Below are 27,208 nucleotides of genomic sequence, written 5' to 3'. Positions count from 1 at the left end.
GGCCTTTTGCACCTACCTTTACTTCCTGCCATGGATGCTATTTTATGATGACACAATGCTTAGAGCTGGTATGGACATCTTATTGACTATGATGGAAAATCAACAATGTATGTGCCAGTAACTTTGCAGATGTGGATAGAAGGTAAAGTCCATTAGGGCAGAGGTCCTTTTTTTGGGTCCCTTTCCCCCAGCTTTATTGAGGTGTAACTGACAAATAAAGTTGTAAGATATTTAAAGTGTACATTGTGATGATTTGATATACCTATCCATTGTGAAAGGATTCTTCATTTTGTTACCTGGTATATCCAAAGAATATCTAGCACATGGTACACTCTTGGGAAGTATTTGTTGGATGAATGAACTATGATCAAGATGGGCCATGTTTTTCAGAAACTCACAGCATAGTGATATACACCAGCAAATAAAGTAATAATTACACTCCCATGTTCTAAGTGGTAACAGGGGTAAGCACCGGATGTTAAGAAGCTGAGGCAGATTTAGCTAGCCTTGCCTCTGAAATGCAATGAGCTTCTTTGCAGATTGTGAAAATAATCTTGCCACTGTTTGAATATTAATTATAAAATGTTCAGTCTGATATCAGTATTTTGATAACTTCTTCACTTTCTTTATAAAAATAAACTGAAATATATCTTATATATTCCTTACATTTTTCCTTAGTAAGACACAACTATGGCCATGATCTAGGGTAACATTTGTTTTACTCATTAACTTCATTTTTTCCTCCGTCTCGATCTTTTTTTGACCTAGGAGTACAATCATACTGATGAAACATTTTACCACAGCTATCACCTGTTTTATTGAAAAGCATACAGGATGCCCTGTTTAAACATTTAAAGAGTTTCAATGTCTGCTTTTTTCTTTAGAAGAGTTATAGTTCTCTGTTCCATGCCAGCATGCTTTTTCCTCCTTTCATTTTAGCAGATAAACCATTATCTTTTTCTTCTAGAATCATTTTTGTATACCTGAGTACTATGAGTTGCTTTACTATACAACAGAAGATAAAGCATTTACAGTTTTATTATAGGAGCACACAGGCAGCATTATATGCACAGGAATAAAATTAAAGCTGATGTATCCGAAGCTTGGAACAAAACCATATTTATGCTGCTGAAGGCAAGAGAAATTATTTAGTCTACAGTAACAAGTAAGTAGCAGCAAAACAAATATTTGGTTGACTGTGGAAAGTCAATGTTTTCATTACTTGTTACAATCATAAAAGCTAAAAACAGGCTGACCAAGCACATTCTGAGAGCAAATAACACAGGCATTCATCAATATTTTGCTGTATAAAAAACTGTAATTTCTAATTTATGTATTTATATGTAGTGAAGGTATAACTGACTCTGCCTTAAATATATATTATTATGCATATACATATATATTTGAATACACTGTCCATTTATTTTAAAAAATCTATTGCTAATTTCTTTTTTTGCTAGAAGATACAACACTTTCTGCCCTTAAAAGTGCTTTATTTTAGTACAGTATACTCAGCATACTATCAAACTTGTTAAAAAAGTATTTATCTACACATGTAAATAACTGTTATGATAGTCTGCAATATGGTCATGTTTGCTGAATGCTTGCTATGCTAAGAGGCCTGTAATCGGTAATTTATATATATTTATTTAGTATGTTCCATCAAATTTATTTATTTATACTCAGATCTTATACATAAGGAAAGTGAAGCTTAGAAATGACTTGCCCATACCCCAGATCAGAGTAACAAAGCCCACATCTATCTGAGAATTCTGTAAAATCATACTCCTGAAAGTATAGAAGAGGGGCTAAAATGTCTCATAAATCTAATATTTGGCATTTAGCAGTGTGATTCCCAATGCTACCTTAAAAAATGAAGCATAAACATACATTATTTCCATATTTATATACATATTTGTGCAGAGGGAAAAAAAGAATGGAAATATGTACTGCAGTGGCAATTTTAGGGTGAAAATAAAGATGTTTTCTGCTTTATGATAAAATTTTTCTTCAATATATATGTGTTAGTTTTTACACAATATATTTACCTGAATAAAGGAAATGGCAAAGGCATAAAGACTCTTGCTGTCAGAGAACAGTTACAAATATGGAAAGGGGAAGGCAAGAATGTATCCTGTTGTGCTAGATTGTAACCAGACTAGGGGTATTATCTCCCAGCTCTACCAGCTGAGAGAGCCTAGAAGCAACAGAAGAAGCACACCCAGCATTCAGATCTTGATTTCTAAATGCTATTCTCCATTACAAAACCCCCCAGAGTTCCTTAGGAAAAAGAGTAATTTCAGGGTGCAGCAAAGAAAGAACAGTCATCCCTTGGTATCTGCAGGGGATTGGTTCCAGGACCCAGGACCCAGGACCCAGGACACAGGACCCACCCCCCCCCCACACACAAAATACTCAAATCCCTCATATATAAGTGGCACAGCATTTGCATATAACCTCCATACATTCTTCACTTTAAATCTCTAGATTACTAGTAATACCTAATACATTGTAAATGCTATGTGAATACAATGTAAGTACTATGTAAACAGCTGCTGGAGCATGGCAAATTCAAGCTTTGCTCTTTAGGAATTTTTTTTTCCCCTGAATATTTCTGATCCACGGCTGGTTGAATCCATGGATACGGAGGACCAACTATAAAATATGAGTCTAAAGTATCTTGCTAAATTAGAAGATAAATAAATGCTCAAGTAATAATGGTAAATATCAAAAGAACACAGGAGCCAGCTTGAAGGGATTCCTATTGGCTATAAATAAAAGTGAAATAAAAATATTGATTTTGAGCATCAAAATAAATAATGATAAAACAGATTATAGCACATGAAATTAATTCCCATGAGTTTATATTTATAGTCATAAATAAATGGGAAGGAAAAGAAAGCTCTTTTTAAATAATGGAATGTAAATTATAAATATAAAGGCAATGACAGAGTTAGAAAATCATCAGTAAATATTAAAATTAATGTGAATATTTGATAAGGAGTGAGATACTTACATAATCTTAAAAATATCTCCCTACAACTAAATCCACTGCATCATAACTTCAATTAGTTCATGAACTAGGGAGGGAAAAAAACAGGTCTAAAGGCCATTATTAGGACAAAAGATAGGATAGGAATTTTGACTATGAATTAGATAACAATACTGTATAAATGTCAAATTTCCTGACATGGATAATTGTGCTGGTTATAAAAGAGAAAAGTCTTTGCTTTTAGGAAATATACACTTAGTACTTCGAGGAAAGATCTGATATCACTAAGGTACAATCAAATATTTCAAGAAAAAGATATTATACATACACACATTCATCCATTCATACATACAGCACATGTAACAAAATGTAAACCACTGGCAAACCAAAGTGAAAGATGTATAAGGTTCATTGTATAGTTCTTGTTACTTTTCTATAACTTTAAACTTCTCAAAAGAAGTAACCATATCTTAAGATTTGAATGCATAGTCTTTGGGATCTTTGGAAAATCAGTTTTTCTAGGCTTTAAAAAAGAGGTTAATTCTATTCAATATCTATCCAATGTACAGCTCATTTATAATACCCTGTGCCAGGTCTGATGATTGAGTAGAACAGTGGTTCTGATGTGGGACCCAGACTGGACCTGCAGTATCAGCCTCACCAGAAAACTTGATAGAAATGGAAATTCTTCAGCTCCACCCCAGGCTATCTATGTTCTACTGATAGAACATAGGGCAGCAATAGGGAATAACTTGATAAAACTATTTGAAGGCAGGATTATGGGGAACAGAGGGAGCTGATTTTATACTGAATCTAGTATACAATAAGATACTATGGAAGGTTTGTAAGCAGAGGTATAATAATTATATTAAGAAGATCATTCTAGAAGCAGTGTATAGAATGGATTACTTCTGGGAGATTCTAGGGGAAAAGACCACTTTAAGTTTTTTTTTTGTTTTTCTTTATAATAGTGCCAAGACAGACGTTAAGAACCTGAATTAGCCTGTGGGATTATAAGAGGACAGATGAGATTCCATGATGGGTGAGTACACAGAATGTATGCATAGGGCAGGGAATCTGGGTAAGAATGGGAAGAGGTGAGGGAGAGCAATCAAAAGATATTAAAGTTTACTGAGATTTCATGACTAGATGGTTGAAAGAAGAGCTTGGATCCAGATGAATTCAAGAAAACTTTCTATAGCTGGGCTTGTTAAAGGCCAAGGATCCCAAACTTATAATCCTATTAAAGCATGTTCTTCTAAACAATGTCAAGTAAAGTGGTGATTCCAGCCTTGTGATTCAATAAAGCAAGTTCTTCTAAACAGTGTCACGTAAGGAAGTTGTTGCAGATCTTAGAGATCTATAAACATTCCAAACAGCGTAATGGATGAGCTGCCTTTTAATTTTATAAATTAAGAACTTTAGAAAACATTTCTATTAGAATGAAATGGGTTAAGGATCCAGTGGGGATCAATCCCTGGCCTGGGAACTTTCATATGCTGTGGGTGTAGCCAAAAAAACTCCAAAAAACATTTAAAAAAGAAACAAAACCCTATATCACTTCTATTAGCTATTGAGAGTATAAATTGGTAAAGCCACTTTTGATTTTTGTCAATATCTAGAGGAATTGAAGATGTTCATACTCCACAGAACATGGTTTGCATACTGTGTATTTGCTAAGAACATACATCAGTTGACTTATGACTCTGACACTTCCTACCTCTTGGATTTTGGACCTATAGTTCAATAGTGTCTACCTCTTGTTTTGAGGATTAAATAAATTAATACACATAAGGCATTTAGAAAAGTTTCTGGTACTGAGCTGTGAAACATGAGGATCCCATTAAGATCATCATGATGATGACAGTCCAGACCTAACAATTCCATTTCAAGACATAATCTAGAGAAACTCTTATTTATGTGCATAAGAAATGTACAAGGGATATTTTCTGCAAAATGTTTAAAATAGAAAATACATGGAAAGAACCTCAAAGTCCATGAACAGGTATAAGCATTCAGTGAATATATAATTTAAAATGAATGAAGATGGAGTACATTTAAAAACAGAGACAAGTATGGAAAGCATAATGTTAAGTGAAACAAGGTGCAACTGAATACCACCTGATAACCCTTATTTTAAGTGGCATACTAACAATATTATTATTTTTAATGACTACAAACAAATATATGTAGTAAAAGATTAAAAACATGCACAGGAAGGAAACATATATACTTCTGGTTAGTCAGTACTTTTGGGGAGGCAGAGAAGCCAAATTGGAGAGTATACAGAAGACTTAAACAATATCTAAAGTTTACCTTAAAAAAACTAAAACAAATATAAAAAATATTATGATTATTAGGATTAAAAAGAGGTTAAGTCCCTATACTTTCCTGTGTGTTTAAAGTATTTCATATGGTAAAAAAGGGAAAAAAAGCAAGAATGACAATCCATCAATTTGCATAAATTTTAAAAACTCACTACATTTTAATGAAATGTAGAAGAATTAGAAAAGTTGAAGAATATGAAAACATATTTTTATGCAAAATCACCAATTTTGAACATTTTGCCACAGGTTTTATTATTTTCTCCATGATCCTTTGGTCCTTCATACTTCAGTTTATAATTCCTAAGAACAAGGATAGTCTCTTAGGGAATCATAGGATGCGTATCAAATTCAGGAAATATAGTATTGATGCAGTACTTTAATATACCAAACATTCTGATTTTGTGAAGTGCCTCAATAACGTCTTTTTTAGCATTATTTCTTCCTTTGTTCCAAGAGCCAGTCCAAGATCACATACTGCATTTAGTTTTAATGTTTCTTTAATCTCCTCAGCCTTTCTTTGTATTTTATAACAGAGACATTTTTTGAAGAATACAGGCCAGTTATGTGATTTTTATGTTTGTTTATTTTTTTATTATTATTATTTTTTAATATGGAATGTTTCATGAGTTTGCCTGTCATCCTTGCACAGGGGCCATGCTAATCTTGTCTTTCTGTCATTCCAATTTTAGTATATGCACTGCTGAAGTGAGCACCAGCTTGTTTAAAATAAACAAGTTTGGGTTTGCTGATGCTCCCTTAGTAGAGTTCAGGTTGTGCATCCCTGGTTGTGCACCATATGGGTGATTACATCCTTCTCAGGGTATTGTTAGGAGATATGTGGTGCCCCGAATTGCTGACATTAATTCTGATCAGGCAGTCAAGGAGTTACCTGCTTTCTTTACCCTAGAGAGAAATAATGTATGTATTTCATATTGTAACTAATAAGCAGTCAGTGGGGAGATACTTTAGGATCATACAAATACACTGCTCTTCATCAAATATTTACCCTGTATTTAGTATCCATTGATAATTTTTGGCCAAACCAATCTTTACCATCCAAATAGTAATTTTCCAGTTCTACCACTCCTTTCACATCTACTGATTGGCATCTTACTATAGGGAGGAGGCTTCCCTTCTTTTCTAAGTATTCATTTATTCATTAACAGCATCATGGAGCCACAGATTTTAATTTTTTTCCTAATGGTTTAAATTTCATTGCTGTCCTAAATTATTGCTTTTTGCATTTTTTATTGATGTAAAATTCACATAACATGAAATTCACCACCTTTAAATGTGTAAGTCAGTAGTTTTTAATACAATCACAGTATTGTATAACCATCACCACTATACAATCCCAGAACATTTCCATCACCCCAAAGAGAAACTGTAGCTGTTAGCAGCAACAATCCCAGCAGTAAGTCACCATTTTTGCTTTTCTGCAACCCCTGGCAGCCACTACTCTTTCTGTCTCTATGGATTTGCCTATTTTGGACATTCCAAGTAAATGGAATCACATACTATGTCACCTTTTGTGCCTGGCTTCTTTCATTTAGCATAATGTTTTCAAGGTCATCCATGTTATAGCATGAATCAGTACTTCGTTCCTTTTTATGGCTGAATTACATTTCATTATATGAGTATACCACATTTTATTAGGTTGTTTTATTCAGGTTGTTTCTACTTTTTTGGCTATTATGAATAATGCTCCTGTGAACAACTGTGTACAAGTTTTTGTTTCAACACTTGTTTTTAACTCTTATTGATATATACCTAGGAATGAGATTGTTGGTTCACCTAGTAGTTCAATGTTTAACTATTTGAGGAACTCAAACTTTTTTGAAAGTGGCTGCACCATTTTGCAATCTCATCAGCAATGTATGAGGGTTCCAATTTTTCCATACCCTTGCCAACACTTCTCTTTCTTCCTTTCTCCCGCCCTTCCATCTTCCCTCCCTCACTCCATTCCTTCATTTCTTCCTTCCTTTAAAAAAATATAGCCATTTTCGTGGATGTGAAGGAGTATTCACTGTGGTTTTGATTTTCATTTCCCTGATATCTAGTGATGTTGAGCATTTTTCACCTTATTGGCTGCTTATATATTTTCTTAGGATAAATGTCTTTTCAAATGTTTTGTCTATTTTAAAATTGGTTGTTTATCTTTGTGTTCTTGAATTATATGTCCTCAATTATTTGAAACTCAAATTATCCCAGATTTTACCTGGGAGTCAGGGAGGAGCCCTTCAAGATGCTTTTTATGACCTCTTGACAAGAGGTCTTGCAGAGCCAAGGTTCCAGTCTTGGCAATACTCCATTTCTCCAGAAAGCACAGGTTCCTTTCAGTGGGAAATAGTATTATAAGTATGAGTATATATATATATGCATATATATATATATGCATATATATATATATATATGCATCAACCCATAATTTCATATATGTATTTCATGAGATCATGAGTTCATGCAAATCCAATCCCTCCTGAAAAGTTTTTCCTTGTCTTCCCTCATTCCATATTTTTATCTTCTTTCTTCTATAATAAGACTTTTGGCTCCCTACAACATCAACATATGTATTCATTTATGAAGTTTCATTCACAAACATAGTTTTATAATTAGTGTGTCTAGAGCACAGCAAAAACAAAACCTACCAAGAAGAGTTCAAGACTTGTTTGCTGTTCTCATTCCCCCCCCAGCTCAAAGATAATATAATCATAATGCTATTCTCAAAGTTTGAATTAATTTTTTCTCTTTCTTTTACCCCTCCATCAGTGTAATGTTATTCTTTTGATATATAGTTGGGTTTATTTGTTTCTGTTTATACTTAGTTTTAGGTTTTTTTTTTTTTTCTTCCCATGCTTGTTGATTTAATTTAATTTTTAAAATACATAGAACATGAGTACATTTCCCAAAGTCAAAACCACACCAAAAGAGAAACTCAAAATGGTGTTACTGCCTCCTCATCTTTCCTACCCATTTTTACTCTCCCACTCCTTACTAATAGCCAACTACAATGTTTTCTAGTTTTTCCTTCCTGTGTGTCTTTTTGCAAAAGTAAAGGTGTGTGTGTTTATTTCTTCATTTTTCCTCATGTAAAAGGCTGTGTGTGTGTGAATGTGTGTGTGTATGGCATACATAGTATATATTTCTTTGCATTTAGTTTTTTTGTTTTTTAGGGTTTTTTTTTTTGTTTTTTAAGTGTTTTTTTTTGTTGTTGTTTGTTTTTTGTTTTTTTAGGGCTGCACCCACAGCATATGGAGGTTCCCTGGCTAGGGGTCGAATTGGAACTGTAGCTGTTGGCTTATGCCACAGCCACAGCAACACGGGATTCAAGCCACATTTGTGACCTATACCACAGCTTATCATAATGCTGGATCCTTAACCCATTGAGCAAGGCCAGGGATCTAACCCATGTCCTCATGGATACTAGTCGGGTTCATTAACCACTGAGCCATGACAGGAACACCTATTTTGTTTTGTTTTGTTTTTTAACTTACTTTCAAAGAATAAAAAAATTTAAGCTCCTGAAAAGGTATTGTCTAGGATATCTCTGGAAAGGAAGTAGTAAATTATGAGTTTTTCCCTGCTTTTATTTGAAGAGGTCCCCTAATAATCCTTTTTCTGGTACTACCTTGCACCATGAAGACTGCTAAATGAAAAACAAAACAACTTCCTGACAATTGAAAAAATTTATATTGGCATTACCTAATACTATAATGTATATCTGAACTTTTAAATGTTTATTTTTGCTATGCAAGAGTAAAACATGTATTTCAGAGAAGCAACTGGGATTCCTGTGTTTTAAGCCTGAAGAGACAATGATGATAAGAAAAATTTCCTTGAGAACATGAGAACAAAGAAAAGGCAGGGAGTATGGGTGACTGTTGATTTTGAAAAGGACAATTTTTTGCAGTCATTGTGGAAAACAGTATGGAGCTTCCTTAAAAAACTAAACAACAGAGGTATTATATGATCCAGCAATCCCACTCCTGGGCATATATCTGGAAAAGACAAAAACTCTAATTCAAAAAGATACATGCACCCCAATGTTCAAAGCAGCACTATTTACAATAGCCAAGACATGGAACCAACCTACATGTCCATCAGCATATGAATGAATAAAGACGATGTGGTGTACACACATACACACACACACACAGGAATATTACTTAGCCATAAAAAAGAATGAAATAATGCCATTTGCAATAACACAGATGGACCTTAGAATATCATACTAAGTGAAAAAAGTCAGACAAAGATAAATATTATATGGGAATTAGATAGATATTATATGTGGAATCTAAAAAATAATACAAATGAATCAGACAAAACAGAAACAGACTTTCAGACACAGAAAACAAACGTATGATTACCAAAGAGGAAGGGGAGGTTGGGAGGGATAAATTAGGAGTATGGGATTAGTAGATGCAAACTACTACACATAAAATATAAGTAACAAGTATTTACAGTATAGCAAAGGGAACTATATTCAATATCTTATAACAAACTATAATGGAAAATAATCTGAAAAAATATATAGCTGAATCACATTGCTATATACGTGAAACTAACACAATATTATAAATCAACTACACTTCAATAAAAATAAAAGGACAATTTTAGTACACTTGTGAAGTTAAGAACCTAGATCTCAAGAAATAATGAGAAGTTGTAAAAAGGAGAGGCAGGGATTTAAGATTGCTCTTTTCAGAAGTAGGTCAAATGTGCAAGGTAAAATTTAGAAGGGAGCACATGGAAGAAACGAAGCTAAGATATTATCTTTAAGGTCAGAGGAGAAATGAACAGATGTGAGACAAAGGGGAAAAAGTTTGTGGATATGAAGAAACTTCTGCAAAAGAACAAGCAGAAGAAGAGAAAGCTCCTGGACTGTGGGAAGCGGTAGAGGGATAGTTAGCCTTGAAAAGGATTAGGGTCACCTTGTCCTGAGACAATAGGCAGACTGGAGAAATATGTGGGGAAACAAAAATCCTGTGGTGGAAAGGGGTCAAGCTGAGGAGGCTCATAATAGATGGTCTTTTGAAGAGAGTAAAGATGAGGTAATCTGTGAAAAGTTGGGGCAGGGAGGTGGGGCTAACACTGGCGATGTGAGCACTGTGGAAAATGTTTGGCAGAGAGAGGCCATGTGGAGAACCCAGAACAGAATGAACAATATAAACATGACAATCTCTGTACTGGAATTTATTCAGCTTTGAGTTTAATAATGTAAAGTACACTTACCTACATTAAAGCTGGTGATGTCAATAACAAGTAAACTCTTTCAATTTCTCCCTATTTTAGTGGAACACTTACCAGATCCTAAACGATGTGACTATTCTGAAACTGCTTCCATCTTTTTATTATGTAGCTAATAATAAACTTTTCAGCTATCCCATAAAATCACAAACAATATATCAACTCAACTAAGAGTTGAATTTTTAAAATATAGCACTTGCTACATCTGAATTAGAAATATGCATATTTGAGATTATACGCACACATTATATTTGTATGTTATTTTAAGCTAGTAATAATATTAACTATTTAAAGAATCTGATTCACCATTATAAAAACAGAATAAACTGATTTAAAAGTTTGATGTTGAATAAACATTGTTATTACATAGTAAAATACCATTCTTTGAGAAGAGTTTTGAGGAATGCCTCCTGATTTTTAGAGAAAAAAAAATGATAGTGAATCTCAGCTCAGAAAGATAGTAAAACATAAGAAAGTTAAAGACGCTACAGGGGCATTCTCTGGGATAACTCTGGAAAGGAAGCAGCATCATATGTTCTCCTCTTTTCTTTATTTGAAGCATGCTGTCTAATAATTTCCTTTCCAACACTATTCTTACAACACAGAGATTTTAAAAACAAACAAACAAACTTTTTGGCAACTTAATATTACCAGAATTGTCATTACCTAACACTATATTTTGTATTCACCTCTTTACAGCATATCCCAACCCACACCACGCCCAACTGGAATCCAAGTCCCATGAGAATCGATACTTTATCATTTTGTTCTGCTTTATTCTCAGTGCCTTAAATGCTGAGAATATAGTAGATATTCAATAAATATGGATTAATAAACAGAAAAAACACCACTTTTATTCAAGATAGTTCTGGAAGTTCTAGCCACAGCAACCAGAGAAGAAAAGAAGTAAAAGAAATCCAAAATGGAAAAGAAAGAAATAAAACTGTCACTGTTTGCAGATGACATGGTACTATACATAGAAAATCCTAAAGATGCCACCAGAAAACTACTACAGCTCAATGAATTTGGTAAAGTCTCAGGATACAAAATGAATACACAAAAATCTGTTGTATTTCTATACACTAACGAAAGATCAGAAAGAGAAATTAAGGAAACGATCCCATTTACCATCACAGGAAAAGAGTAAAATATCTAGGAATAAATCTACCTAAGGTGGCAAAAGACTTCTACTCTGCAAACTAAGATACTGATGAAAGAAATTGAAGCTGGCAAAAATGACAAAAACAAATGAAAAGATATACTGTGTTTTCGGATTGGAAGATTAAATATTGTCAAAGTTACTACATTAACCAAGGCAATCTACAGATTTATTGCAATCTTAATCAAATTACCAATGGCATTTTTCACAGAACTAGAGAAAAAAAATTAAAAAAAATTTGCATGGAAACACAAAGACCCTGAATAGCCAAAGAAACCTTGAAAAAGAAAAATGGAGCTGGAGGAATCAGGTTCTCTATTTCAGAGTATACAACAAAGCTATGGTCATCAAAACAATATGGTACTGGCATAAAATGAGACATATAGATCAATGGAACTGGACAAAAAAATCCAGAAATAAACCCATGCATGTATAGTCAATTAATCTACAACAAAGGAGACAAGAACATATAACAGAGAAAAGATATTCTCTTCAATAAGGGGTGCTGGGGAAAATGGACAGCTACATGTAAAAAAATGAAATTAGAACATTCCCTAATACCATACACAAAAATAAACTCAAAATTGATTAAAGACTTAAATGGAAGACCAGATACTATGAAACTCTTAGAGGAGAACATAGACAGAATACTTACTGACATAAATTGCAGCAAATCTTTTATGATCATATTCTAGAGTAACGGAAATAAAAACAAAAATAAATGAATAGGACCTAATTAAATGTAAACATTTGCACAGCAAAGGAAACCATAAATGAAACAAAAAGACAACCTACAGAATGGGAGAAAATATTTTCAAATAATGCAACCCATAAGGCACTAATTTCCAAAATATACAAGCAAGTCATATAGGTCAATATAAAAAAACATCAAAAAAAGAGCAGAAGATCTAAATAGACCTACCTCCAAAGAAGACATAAGACAGCCAAAAGGCACATGAAAAGATGCTCAACATCATCAATTATTAGAGAAATGCCAGTCAAAACCATAATAAGGTCGAATGGATGTGTGCATATGGAATGGATGTATGTATATGGGTGACTAAGTCACACTGGTGTACAGCAGAAATTATTACAACATTGTAAGTCAACTATACTTCAATAAAACTTTAAAAATGAAAAAAAAAAAAAAACACCTGAGATATCACCTCACATTGGTCAGAATGGCCATCATTTAAAATATCTGCAAATAGTAAATGATGCAGAGGGTATAGAGATAAAGTAACCCTCCTACCCTACTGTGGGAATGTAAATTGATACAACCAGTATGGAAAATAGTATGGAGGTTCCTGAGAAAACTAAAAATTGAACTGCCATATGATCCTGCAATCCCACTCCTGGGCATCTATCCAGAGAAAACCATAATTTGAAAAGATACATGCAATCCATTGGGCACGGAAGTACTATTTACAATAGCCAAGACATGGAAGCAACCTAAAAGTCCAATGACAGATGAATGGTAAAGAAGAAGTAGTACATGTATACAATGGGATATTTATTAATCATAAAAAAGGATGAGATAATGTTATTTACAGCAATATAGATGGACTTAGACATTCTCATACTAAGTGAAGCCACGCAGAGAAAGACAAATATCATATGATGCTCCTTATATGTGGAATACAAAAAACAATAATACAAATGAATTTATATACAAAACAGAAGTAGACCCAATAGACAACAGAAAATAAACACATGGTTGCCAAAGGGGGAAGAGGTGGTAGGGATAAATTAGGAATTTGGGATTAATAAATACACACTACTATTCATAAAATAAATAACCAACAAGTATCTATTATACAGAAAAGGAAACTATACTGAATATTTTGTAATAGCCTATAAGGGAAAAGAATCTGAAAAAAAAAGATGTATGTATGTATAACTGAATTATTTTGCTGTACACTTGAAACTAACACAACATTGTAAATGAGCCACATTCTAATTTAAAATATCAAATATAGAATCCTAATGTACATAAAGGAGAAAGCAAACCTAGGGCAAAAAGGTTTATATGGTATAAATAATATCAGCACCGTGGAAAATAAGGAATTAACTATATATTTGGTTTACTAGATCATTGCTAAATATCTAAGATATACTAAAGTAAGATTAAAATTTTCTCTTGAGCAAACTGAATGATTTAAAGTTCCACAAATTATGTATATTTAGTTGAAATTATGTTTAATTCAATGAAGGAAATATTTATTGTAAGCCTTCAGAATATATGCTACAGATTGATATCATAGGATTATAACAAGGCAGAATATGGTAAATATCACAAGAAATTCACTGAGAGGAGTTCCTGCTGTGGTGCAGTGGGTTAAGAATCTGACTGCAGCAGCTCAGGTTTCTGCAGAGGTGTGGATGGATCCCTGGCCCAGCACAGTAGGTTAAAGGCTACAGCACTGCTGCAGGTTACAGCTGTGGCTTGGATTCAGTCCCTGGCCTTTGAAATTCCATATGCCACAGGTGTGGCCATTTAAAAAAAAAATCACTGAGACATCCAGGGAAATGTATTTTGAAATGTGTCTAAGGTGTGGAGCTAGAAATGAAGATTGGTGAATCATCTGACAAAGGCCCCAGCAACCACATATTTTGTGAGATTTTGAAGAGTCTAGGAGAGTTTGGGAAAGGTTCATAGGATGTGGAGTGTTTAAGATGGGACATGCAGAACACAAATTCTACAGACTAAGACAACAGAAGAATTATGCAATAGAATTGCATAAGCAATATCACACAGGCAAGAAAGGGTAGGGTGTAATCAAGGATCCATAAGGCTACCTAGAAGAGAATATGGAATCTGTCTGGGGAAGAAAAGACTTCAAATCTGTTTTACAGCAGATCTGGAGAACTCTGCATACAGTTTTCTAGAGAACAGGATGGGCATAGATCAGGGTTTTTGCTTACCTTATCTGATTTAATCCTCTGGACAGTTATGTGAGGTTGGCATCACCATTGTGGGTGGATACAAAACTAACTGCAGCCCTGAGTCACCCCTGTGATTCTAGGAGTGCTGACTCTATCTGGCTTGAGAAATGGTATGTGACTTAGGACTGGTCAATTAGGCTTTAATTCTACAGCTACGGTATTCACTTCAGGATGGGCACATGACAGTATCAGCAGCAATGAGATGGTATGAGATTTTTGTTGAGATCTCTGGGAAAAAGGCAAGCATCCTTTGTCTACTGGATTAGAATCTGGGAAGATGTAAGGAGTTGGTACAACTACTTAAACCCATGAGTGATAAAGCCTGAATGGCTCAAATAAGGGTGTGCACACGGGGACTCAGCTGGAGATGTGAAAGCAGAATTAAAAGATGGAGACATGGAGAAAATCAAGGTCTACCTAACATCACTTAAGCCTCTGGTATAGCTGTGCCTGAAATCAGTACTACCTACAGCTCCAGCAGGAGCTTTTTAGAGTAAGTCTGATTAACTATTTGAAACAATTAAGATTCCCAACTGAAAGAATGTCATTCCCATTTTACAAGTGAAGAAACCGAAGGATAAAGTAACTTGTCCAAGATCACATAGGCCTTAAGTAATAGATTTATAGCTCTAACTCAAATTTGACAGCTCCAGGCCCATGTTGCTAACTACAGATTTTTTTAGTTTGTGTGTTTTCATATGTATGTGTATATGTGTATCTAAGAAAGGGAGGCAGGGAGGAAAAGAAAAATCAGGGCTTACCTTTAGTTTATTTGGGTATACTAAAAAACTACTACTCATTAAACACACTATGCTAAGCACTCAACCTAAAATTTCTGTAGCTGCCAGTCCTTATCCATATCCACTTCTAATCGAATCTTTTCTTGTTCACAACCGCTGCTCCATTAGCCTCAGAAGCTGGAGTCAGGGGTGGCATGTGAGCCATGTATGCTCATGATGGACTATGACTGCTATAGCTAGTCAAAATATAAGATAGGCCAATCAGAATCCTCTCTTGAAAATATGGTGAGATGGAGCCGGTTGGTAGTAGGCAAAAGGATGTGCATATTTGGAGTTGGAGTGGTCATTATGAGACTGCGTGCAACACAAAATTCTAAAGGAGAGTAAGAAGAGAGGATTGTGTATAGAAAGCAGCGTATAGGGCAGATGTAGAAGGAAAAGCAGGGTTACAAAGAGGAAAGGACATTACATATCTTTGAAAGGAGAACAGCTTTAGTATCTGGTTACATTCTATATCGCTATTCTCTCACTTCTGTCATTGGGTATTCATGAGATTCAACTGTATGCTTATAAAAATCTCCCTTTTACTTAAGCTAGCCTGAATGATTCTTGAACAATAAAGCCAACCAAGTATAGACTAGAACAATATATCATCCTAGTGAATCAACTCATGTGGTAAGTTATTTTCAAGGTAAAGAAACTGAGGTTCAGAGTATTTAAGTAAATTTCCTAAGGAAAACAACTAACATGAGATGAAGCTAGGATTAAACCTCATGTCTATATGTCTTAACTCCACAACTGTAGGACTAACTGGAATAAGGAAACATCAGAGACAAGGAAACCAATTAGGAATTAATGATGATATTTTAGAAAGAGGTAGTGAAAGACACACCTAAGAGCAATGGATGAGGTAACAGAACTGCAAAGACAGGTAAAAATGTACAGGGTTACCTATGGGGTATGGATGAAGGGTGAGTAGAGGTAATAACGGGTGAGTAAAGAAATGACAATACTAAGCCAAAGATGATACTAAGATTTTTTAAACTTGCCTGATTGGAAGTACAGTGGTGCCATTAATAATAGTAGTAGAGAAGTTAGGTCTGGGGCTTGTTTTTATCAGGAAGAAAATACACTTAATTTTGGTTACTATTAGTTTTAAGCAAATGTGTTTAAAAAAGGAGGTTGAAATGTGGGTCTGAAGTTCAGATAGAAAAAGGGATTAGGGAATTATTTTAAATAAGTGAATTCACTGAGGTCTTTGTAAAACTCAGTGAATCACTATACATACAGAAAAAATATTCAGTATTGCACAAGTACAAAGCTTTAAATTAAGAGATAAACACCATACTTAATCTTAAAAAGAGAATACTTTAGATTTCTAATTTTACTCCAGCTGGCATTCATAGTGACAAATTTAATATACTCACATAACAAAATGAAGCAACAAAATCAAAATTTAGCTATTTGGTTCTATATAGTCAGCAGTATACAACACACATGGCTTCAAACAAAATGTTTTTATATCTTTAAAGAATATGATAATGTTTTAAGTAGTATAGCAAAAATATAGGGATATAACATGATAAAAATGACTTGTTTTTATGCCCTGAACTTCTCCATGGAACTTAAAATCCTTTAACAGACATTATCTCATTGTTTTAAGAACTGTTGTGAAACAATCTGACATTTATATAACACCACTGATTCTCAATAATCCCAAAGGGCTTTGCACACCCTGGAAGAACGACTTTGCTCATGTTCAATATGCAACCACTAAGGGAATGAGGTGGGGTGGGTGGGAAGAAAAGTGGACAGGACTGTGGGAGATATTCTGTGGAACACAGCAGTAACATTATGCAACCATTTAAGAAAGGAAGTGAAAGACATTATTACACTGAAACCAAGAAGAAACAAGTAGAAAAGATCCAAGGTAAGACTGCATTACACTTATTAAAAGTGAGAAAAATATTAAAACCATCTGGTCTTATTTTCATTTTTTATTTCTTCTTAGGATAATATATAGATACCTCAGGGTAAAAACAATGGGTATCAACTGCTAAACTGGGAACTGTTTTCTATAGTGCTTTTTGTGTGGGTAGTGATCTGTTTTCCAACTGTCGGCCAGGATGCTAAATTACTATTGATTAAATATATTTTTTAGGGGGGCTATCTTTATTTAAAGACTTCTCTCCTCCTTTCTTCCCCTTTTGGACTGAGACTAGGATGCTTGAAAAACCAACACAGAGCTGGGGAAAAAAAAAGTTTTTTGTTTTGGTTTTGAATTCATCATGTGTTTTAGGCTTCTCTAGAAAAACAGAACCAATAGGATCATAGGTAGAAAGTGATTTATCACAAGGAATTGGCTCAAAATACTAAAGAAGTTAAGATGTCCCAAACGTGCAGTTTGCAAACTAGAGATCCACTCTGAGTATGAAGTTCTAAGAACCGAGAGAGCTGGTTTGGATGGTTTTTTTCCCATTCCAAAGCCACAAGTTTGAAACCCAGGAAGAGCTATTGTTTTTCTTTGATTCTGAAGGCAGGAAAAGACTGGTGACCCAGCTCAAGGCAGTTAGGCAGGAGGAGTTTGAGTTCCTTCTTACTTTCAGGAAAATCAGTCTTTTTGTTCTATTCATGTCTTTTACTGATGGGTGAGAGCCTTCTACACTAGGGAGGGCATTCTGCTTTACTTGCCTAACAAATGGACTGCTAATCTCATCCAAAACTTACCCAGAATAACGTTTGACCAAATATCTGGGCACTGTGTGGCCCTGTTAAGTTGATATATAAAATTAAACATCACATCAGGTTAAGGGACTTTATCCTTCCCATGATAAAACTAACAGAATTCAATTTTCTGAAGCCTTTGAGGTCAGTATAATAATGCATATAAAGAAGACACTGTCAGATACCATACTTGGAATAAGGCAATGTGCCAACTAATGCCAAAAGGCTGTATTACCTCAGTGTCATCCCCTCTAGTCACATACATGAAGTGGACCACAGAAGATGGGTGGTGACTTGGTTCAGCACAAGGGTAGAAGTAGAGGGAACTCAGGGGAAGAGCTGAATACCACAATACACTGCAAAACTAATCCTCCAGCACCAAGTTACATGCTTAGGAGGGAACAGAGCCAATTTTCTGGAGGAATGAGAGCATACGCTTTGATTATCCCTTTAGCTAATTCATGGTAAAGAAAGGGCAGAACATTCCTAGGAACTCCTTGCAGACACCACTTGAGGTCCTGAACCTTAAGATCAATTTCCACCACAGAGCAAATCTTCTGTACCATTACTGCCACTATCACTACTGCCACCAGAGTGACCACCAGAGATACTATAGTGTTTACGTATTTAAGACTTACAATAAACAAATAAACATTCTCATTTCATAGATGAGGAAACTGTTAGGCTAGGAGAGGCCAAGTGTTGTAGGTGTGCTTTTCGTTTGCCTACTGTATTTCTTTCATTCTTTTTAACTTTTTAAAAAATTATAGTTGATTTACAGTGTCGTGTCAATTTCTGCTGTGCATCTTCCATCATGGTCTATCCAAGAGAGTAGATATAGTTCCCTGTGCTATACAATAGAACCTCACTGCTTATCCATCCTAAATGTAATAGTTTGCATCTACCAACCCCAAACTCCCAGTCCATCCCACTCCCTCCTCCCTTCCCCTTGGCAACCACAAGTCTGGTCTCTATGTCCGAGAGTCTGTTTCTGTTTTGTAGATAGGTTCATTTGTGCCATATTTTAGATTCCACATATAAGTGATATCATATGGTACTTTTCTTTCTCTATATGACTTACTTCATTTAGTATGAGAATCTCTAGTGTATTTCTGATCCCTTCCTCTAATAACAGATTTTGCCCCCAATGAAAGAGTGCCGCATGACCAATCAATCAGGGTCTGACATCTGTGAGGTGGGTGCTCAGGAAAGTCAGAAAGAAGATAGGGTGAACTATCTGATGATCCTGGTAAGAGTCCAAGATGTCCTGTATCCAAGGCCTTGGTCTTCCTGCCCTTTCTGAAGTTTGGCTATTCAGTTCTTTGTTCTATGTTTTGTACTATCTCAGTATCCTATTCTGTGGCTTAAATTGTGAATGAGACCAAGACCTTAAGAATTACTCAGATATGTGGAGTTCCCACCATGGCTTAGCAGTTAATGAACCCAACTAGCATTCATGAGGATGTGGGTTTGATCCCTGGCCTCGCTCAGCGGGTTAAGGATCCGGCATTGCTGTGAGCTGTGGTGTAGGTAGCAGACGCGGCTTGTATCCTTCATTGCTGTGGCTCTGGCATAGGCTGGTGGCTAAAACTCTGATTCAACCCCTAGCCTGGGAACCTCCATATGCCGCAGGTGTGACCATAAGAAGACAAAAAAAAAAAAAAAAAAAAAAAAAAAAAGAAATACTCAGATATGTAATTTATCAAAGAGCAGAGTGGAAGAGCTAAGACTCAAACCTAGATTTTTCTGACTTCAAAGGCTCTGTTTTAACCATGACACCGCATTGGTTTTTTAAAATGTAGATCCTATACATGTTATCTGTCACCAAAAGAAATAACAGCATTCTCCTGATTGTATATCTTGGTTTCTTCAGTAAATTTTTTGCAAACAGTTAAGCTAACATGGAAAATCTTGTAAAATTACCCAAAAAATATAATTTCATTGTTGAAAGGGAAAACCTTTAGTGGGCATATTTGAGTTGGGTTATTTGAATTCTATATAAAAGGGAGAGCCAAAGGTATAAGATGATGGTACTTGAGCTGCACTCTTTTTCAGTCAGTGAGAAGAAATGCGAACTAAAACTTTGAAAACCTTCCAGAGAAATGGGGGCAGGGGACGGGAGAGTTTAAAAGAGCACAGATTTTCTGATGCAGGTTAATACACTAGAAAAACCCAAACATTCAGATTTTCCTAGTTCCACAACTGTGTGGCAAAATTAGCCCCTCTGAGTTTCAGTCCCCTTTTCTATAAAATGGGGATAGTAATATCCATCTATATAGGGTTGCTATGTGACAACTAAATGCAAGTGAATATTATATATACAAAGCTTCTAATAAAGAGCTGGCACATGTTAACCATCTATAAAATGGTAGTTGCTATTATTGCTGTAGTTGTCATTCAACTGTGTCAGGTGAAGATGGTTAGGAGGATGACAGGAGAAGGGTGCTGAGAAGATTCTGGGAAAAACATATAGTTGGAAACCAAAAGGAAAAAAGTATCTAATGGATAGGAATTTTTAATTTGTTGTTAGGATTTCGTGTGTGTGCATGTGTGTATAACCTTGTATTTACTGTAACTTATCTTGTATTTATTGTAACACATACAGAAGAGTGTCTGGAAGTAAGGTGCTACCCTAACAAAATCCTAAAATTAAATTTATGTAAATGGGTTTGGACCCTTATAGTGGGCAGAAGCTGTTGAGGAATTTGTTAACAAAAACTTCAAAAATCCTAAAGAACCTGTTTGTAGAAGCACAGTAGCCTCTGAGGAGACTGCTGTGAAGGCTTAAAGCAAAGTGAATGTACGAGAATGTTCACAGAAATATTACTCATGACAACCAAGGAGTGGGAAAAACTCAAAGGTCCTTCAACTGATTAGTAGATAAATAAAATGCTGGTATATCTATACAATGGAACATTACATGTCAGTAAAAAGGAATGAAGTACTGATATATGATACAAAATGGATACCCTGAAAATACACTAAGTAAAAGAAGCCAGTCACCCCCCCCCCAAAAAAAAAAACCTAAGGCAAAATTTTCTTATATCCAGTATCTAAAACTCCATCTAAAATAAAAAAAGTTAGTTAATTAAGCTTCATTGAAATTTAAGTTTTGTTTTTTCAAAGAAATTGCCAAGAGAATGAAAAACTAAGTCACTATCTGAGAGAAAATATTGGCAAACCATATATTTGATAAAGGACTTGTATCCAGCTTATTCAAAGAACTCAAGGACCAATAACATAAAGAACACAATAAAAATGGGCAAATTATTTAAATAGACCTCACTGAAAATATCTATTAATGACAAAGAAAAGATGCTTCACATCGTTATCAATTAGAGGAATACAAATTAAACCACAAGGTAACATTACAAACCACTAGAATGACCAAAATTAAAAGTGACGATACCAGTGCTAATGAGGATGGAGAGTAACAGACTGTCTCATACACTGCTTGCAGGAATGTGAAATGGAGCGACTGGTTTGGGAAATAGTTTGGCAATCTTTAAAAAGTTAAAGACACAAAGCATACACCTATCACATGACCTAGTCATTTTACTTATAGATATTTACCAAAGAAAGATAAAAGCATACGGCTATATAAAAACTTGTGTATCTAAATCATGGATTACTATTTAGTGTAAAAGGAATAAATTACTGATATACACAATAACATGGATAAGTCTCAAAATGCTGATGCTGAGTGCAAGAAGCCACACCAAAAATGGTACAGGCAGTGCATGACTCTATTTAAATAAAATTCTTGAAAACAGAAATTATTTTATAGTGATAGGAAAAACTTTAGTGGTTGCCTGGGATTTGGTGAGGGGATTGTCAAGGGGCATGAAAACATGTTAGGCCTTGAAGAATGTGTTCACCATCTTCTTGATTGTGGTGTAGGTTCCACAGGTGTATATGTATGTCAAAACATAAAATTGTTCACTTTAAATTATTTCTCAATAAAGCTGTTAATTTTTTTTCCTGTGTTCAAATTGCTGTTTGGGATTCTTTCTGTGACTGGGTCCTTTCTGATTCCCACACAATTAAAAGTAGCCCTCCAGCCACTATATCACATTGTCCTGTTTTATATTTTTTCTTAGCTCTTATTATCTGCAGTTACTTTATTTGTTCATCTGTGCTCTTCATTTTAACATGGATTCATGCTCAAAAAAAATTATCTTGGGTTTCCTTCATTCTTATTTTTCTCTTTCCCCTTATCTTATAAATTCTATAATTATCCATTTAAACAGAAGTCAATTTCATGCATTCCTTCAGCAAATTTATTGAATGCCTATTACTTCATCAGTCATTCTGTCAAGTACCAAAGATAAGGAGATAAATCAGCTATGACTCCTGCCTGGCAGGACACCCTTCCAACTATGGCTCTACTTACTACCTTTCATGTTACAGTGAAATCTTACTTACCTCTCAAAATCTGGCTCAGATACTTGGTCATGTTTTTCCTGACCAAATAGTCTCTTCGGTTCTTCCTAGGCCTTGGTTTATATTATGTAACAGAATACGTTAATTTTTTCCATGAATTCATTCTCTCCTTTTACTTTTTCATGATGGAATCAACACTTATCTTCCTACTCCTGACACTAATTTCTAGCCAGGCATTTGGCCACCCAACTGTAGTATAGCCTTTCTTAGAGGGAGGTATGGCCATATGATTTCAGGACAATATGATATGAGTAAAATTGCTGAGTGCAATTTTTGGGTCACCTTTAAGGTGAAGCCATTTGTCTGATAGTTAATCTTTCCCCTCCCTCTCGCTGGAATACAGCATTGAAGGTGGGCAATGTGGACAATAAAAATCCCTAATAAATGTGGACTATTGCCTTTGGAATGGATTAGCAATGAGATCCTGCTGTGTAGTACTGGAAACTATATCTAGTTACTTAGGATGGAGCATGATAATGTGAGAAAAAAGAATGTATACATGTATGTGTAACTGGGTCACCATGCTGTACAGTAGAAAATTGACAGAACACTGTAAACCAGCCATAATGGAAAAAAAATAAAAATCATTATATATATAAAAAAATACCCTAGGAAATGGCACAAAAGCAAAATGAAAGAAACTTGGGTCCTTCAGTAATCTACTAGCTCTGAAGTATTTATATCTAGATGGTTTGCATGAGAGAATGATCTCATTTTATCTAAACATTGCATTTTTGAGTTTCTGTCTGTCTGCTTCTCTCTCTTGCTCTTTTCTTTTGGCAGCAGCCGCACATATGTACATTTCCAGGTCCAGGAATTGAACCCGGGCCACGACAGTGACCCAAGCCACTGCAGTGACAACGCCAGTTCCTTAACCTGCTGTGCCATGAGAGAACTCCTCTCTGTTCTTTTTTTTAACTTCAAGATCTTTTAATCCTTTATTTTTAAAACACTGCAATAAACTTTTTCATAATTAAATGCATTTTGGTGCACACATAGGAGTTTTCTTTCTTTCTTTCTTTTTTTACATTCTTTTAAAATATTATTTTCCATCAGGTTTATCCCAGGAGATTGCAGACTCACAGACAAAAAGAACAGACTTGTTGCCGAGGGGGAGGAGGAGGGAGTGGGATGGACTGGGAGTTTGAGGTTAGTAAATGCAAATTATTACATTTAGAATAGATAAACAATAAGGTCCTACTGCATAGCACAAAAAGCTATATCCAATCTTCTGCTTTTATTAATAGCAATTGCTTTTCTAGCTAATAAAACCAGCACTGTTAAAAGAAACTTCCCCTATGGACTCTTTGCGCATAGCAAGTAGATCTTATTTTCCCTGGATTGAAAGGACATCCAATAAAGATCAAGTGACAAATGTCTAATACAACAAAATCAAATCAATTTTCTGCTTATCCACTACATGTAAGGGTCTAAGAAGTTTTACTATGGTAATTTATTATTGTAATCCCATTTTAAAAACATTTTTCTATTTTACTGATGCTTGCTCTTTATTATTTCCTTGCTTCTACTTCAGTGGGTTAATTTTGCCTGCTTTTTTTTTTTTCTTTAAAGCTTCTTTAAATGGGAAATGTTTATAGTAATTTCCTAAAATATAAGTATTCAAAGCTATAATTGGACTCTTAGTCTGCTATGTTGCTAGACATTGACATTTTCTACATTACAATTTTTGCCATTCATTCCAAAATTACATGCTTAGTCTTTGAAAAGACACAACAAGTATAATAATAATGTGCTCTTTAAAAGGCTCTAGGTTTGTTGAGAAAGTTTTAGAAACAATTATTCTCACTCTAACCAAAGTGGATTTTAATAAATATCCATTAGAATTTTATAGACTGTTCCTACTCAAGGTTGGATCAAATTGAAGAATAAGAGTTGTAGAAAGAGCACTAGGATAGAAGCCAGGGGACCTCAGTTCTAATCCTTTGTTGTGTGATTCTAAGGAAGCCCCTTCATTGCCTGGCCTTTGGTTTCCTATATATAATGGAGGGGTTGGGCTGGATGCTACTTTCAGGACCAAAATTCTGTGATGTTGCACAGAACTATGTAGAGTACTTTCAAGACAGAAGTTTCTGATGCTCAAGACACTGCTTAAGGCTAGCCTACTTTCACATTTTAAACATACTGCCAGATAATGTTTTAAATAAGCTCACAGTCCAGTGCAGTCATTAAAAAAAAAATCAATATAAACTCCTTTTGTACTTCAAAACAGATTCTTAATGATTCTTAATATTTTGACATCTTCTTAGTTCTGAGAACTTCATCATTCTCTTTATATTTTCTAGCATTTCAAAATTTTAAACAGAGATTAATATAATTTATGGATTATATTTTTTGTATGAAAAATTACTAATACTGAAAACCTGCATCTATACCATCTGCCAGGAGTTTATGTGAAGAATTCTGAAAATACAACCCTTTAAAACTGTCAGCATATTGCATTAATCATTAAAAAAAATCAGCCTAATACCACACAGATTAAATTGTCCAAAGAAAGTTTTAATGCAACATATTCACAGGTTTACACTATAAAGTTGTGAAAAGAGTATCTTTTTCAAATTTGATTAAGTGCTGCAAGATGTTGAAGAAACTCAGCACTCAAATGAATTATATGTTTGATGTCATTTTTGGCAAAGCCTCAGAAAATGTCACATCTTACTTAAAACATCTTACTTAAAATAAGGTCCTGACAGAAGTCTGGAATAGTTAACAACGCCATTCCCAAATGGGACTGCTGGTTATAATCAAACTTTTAATGACGATATGAGTTCCCCCCTTGAGACAATTTAAATACCAAAACAAAATAAAAAACAACATGTGCATGTACACATGAACAGCCCTCATCTCTATTATTTTTTAAAGTGGACAAACCTGTAATTATTTCAGTTCAGGCTCCAAATATACATCTGATTATGTTTCCTTGCATATTAGTGGCCATTTGAGAAATGACAAGATGGCAGGTTACCAGGCAATGTCAGGCAGTATTTTCTTATTTTGTTTTAATTTATGAAAGGTATATATAATTCCCATCAGTAATGATGGAGTCCCTGAGTGTCAGTGCCCTCACATCTTCTAAAGCCTAGGGATGAAAAGGGTGGAAATTTTTCACTTCTCATCTATATTTATTCAGTCTTTACATCCATCATCTTCTAAATCTTATTCTGTCTGATCTGAGAGAATTAAGAACTATCCCTAAAAGCAAGGTGTCCATTTAAGAGTTATTGGTCAATTTCACTTGGTAAGTTTGAAAAAAAGCATATTACAGAAAAGATTATAATAAAATAATTATGGGAAAACAATACACATGTGTGTTTCTGGCATGAAGATTAAAATGTCTAGACAAATAAATATCACAAAGTTAACCGTGGCTATCTTTGGAAGCAGTATTATGGGGTGATCTTTCTTTTTTAGCTTTTAGGTTTTTCTAGACTTCCGATATTTTTGCAAAGGACATATATTCCTTTTATAATTGGAAGAACTAATTCATTTTTTTTTTTTTAAAAAGAGATAGTTATGGCCAAAGGTTAATATTTACCTGTATCAATTACCAAGCCTATTTTTAATGGGTTAGGAATGGCATTGATATTAATAAAAGGAAGATAATCTGCAGTTACTAAAAATATAGCTTAGGGATCTTATCAAATTTCCCACATTGAAATTGCATCAATCACTAGGCAGAAACAATGATTATGAAAAAACGATATTAAGAACTATATTAAGGAGTTCCCGTCATGGCTCAGTGGTTAACAAACCCGACTAGTATCCGTGAGGACATGGGTTTGATCCGTGGCCTCACTCAGTGGGTTAAGGATCCGGTGTTGCCATGAGCTGTGGTGTAGGTTGCAGAGTGGCTCAGATCCTGCATTGCTGTGGCTGTGGCATAGGACAGCAGCTATGGCTCTGATTTGATCCTTAGCCTGTCAGCCTCCATATGCTGCAGGAGTGGTCCTAAAAAGACAAAAAACAAAACAAAACAAAAGAACTATAGTAAGACAGTGAAGGGTAGCAAAAAGATACCCTATGTAACACATTTGTTCTTAAAAGTAGCAGTAGATGAGTCCTAAGTAACCACTAAGAGGTCTGCAAGATGCTACAGAATTCAAGACACATAAAAGTACAACTAAAACTAATACAACATTGTAAGTCAACTATACTCCAATAAAAAAAAAAAAATTTTAAGTATATGGATTGGATAGTTTATTATTTTTTTGCACATAAAAATTAAAAATGCCCTGTATCCGGAGAAAATCATAATTTGAAAAGATACATGCATCCCAATATGCATAGAAGCACTATTTGCAATAGTCAAGACATGGAAGCAACCTAAATGTCCACTGATGGATGAATGGATAAAGAAAATGTGGTATATATACACAACGGAATATTACTCAGCCATAAAAAAGAGTGAAGTAATGCCACTTGCAGCAATATGGAGGGACCTAGGGATTATGATACTAAGTAACCCAGACAAAGAAAGATAAATATCATATGATATTACTTATATGTGAAATCTAAAAAAAAATTATACAAAGGTGCATTTTTTTATCTTTTTAGGGCTGTACCTGCAGTGTATAGAAGATCTCAGGCTAGGGGTTGAATCACAGCTACA

General features: G+C 34.7%; 1 protein-coding gene across 3 annotated transcripts in view; it reads right to left on the bottom strand.

Moving 5' to 3' along the window:
- The window catches only part of CWC27 (CWC27 spliceosome associated protein homolog), a 247,180-nt gene that overhangs the window by 95,248 nt on the left and 124,724 nt on the right, over positions 1-27,208 (bottom strand). For 2 of the 3 annotated variants that reach the window (XM_021076544.1, XM_021076543.1), the window contains one exon: positions 12,384-12,419. In XM_021076544.1, coding sequence (XP_020932203.1) covers positions 12,384-12,419 — 36 coding nt within the window. 3 annotated transcript variants of the gene reach the window in all.

Source organism: Sus scrofa, chromosome 16 (assembly GCF_000003025.6).
Source record: "Sus scrofa isolate TJ Tabasco breed Duroc chromosome 16, Sscrofa11.1, whole genome shotgun sequence".
NCBI lineage: Eukaryota > Metazoa > Chordata > Mammalia > Artiodactyla > Suidae > Sus > Sus scrofa.
Note: the sequence above shows the minus strand (reverse complement) of the source record. Positions and strands in the feature narration are given on the sequence as shown.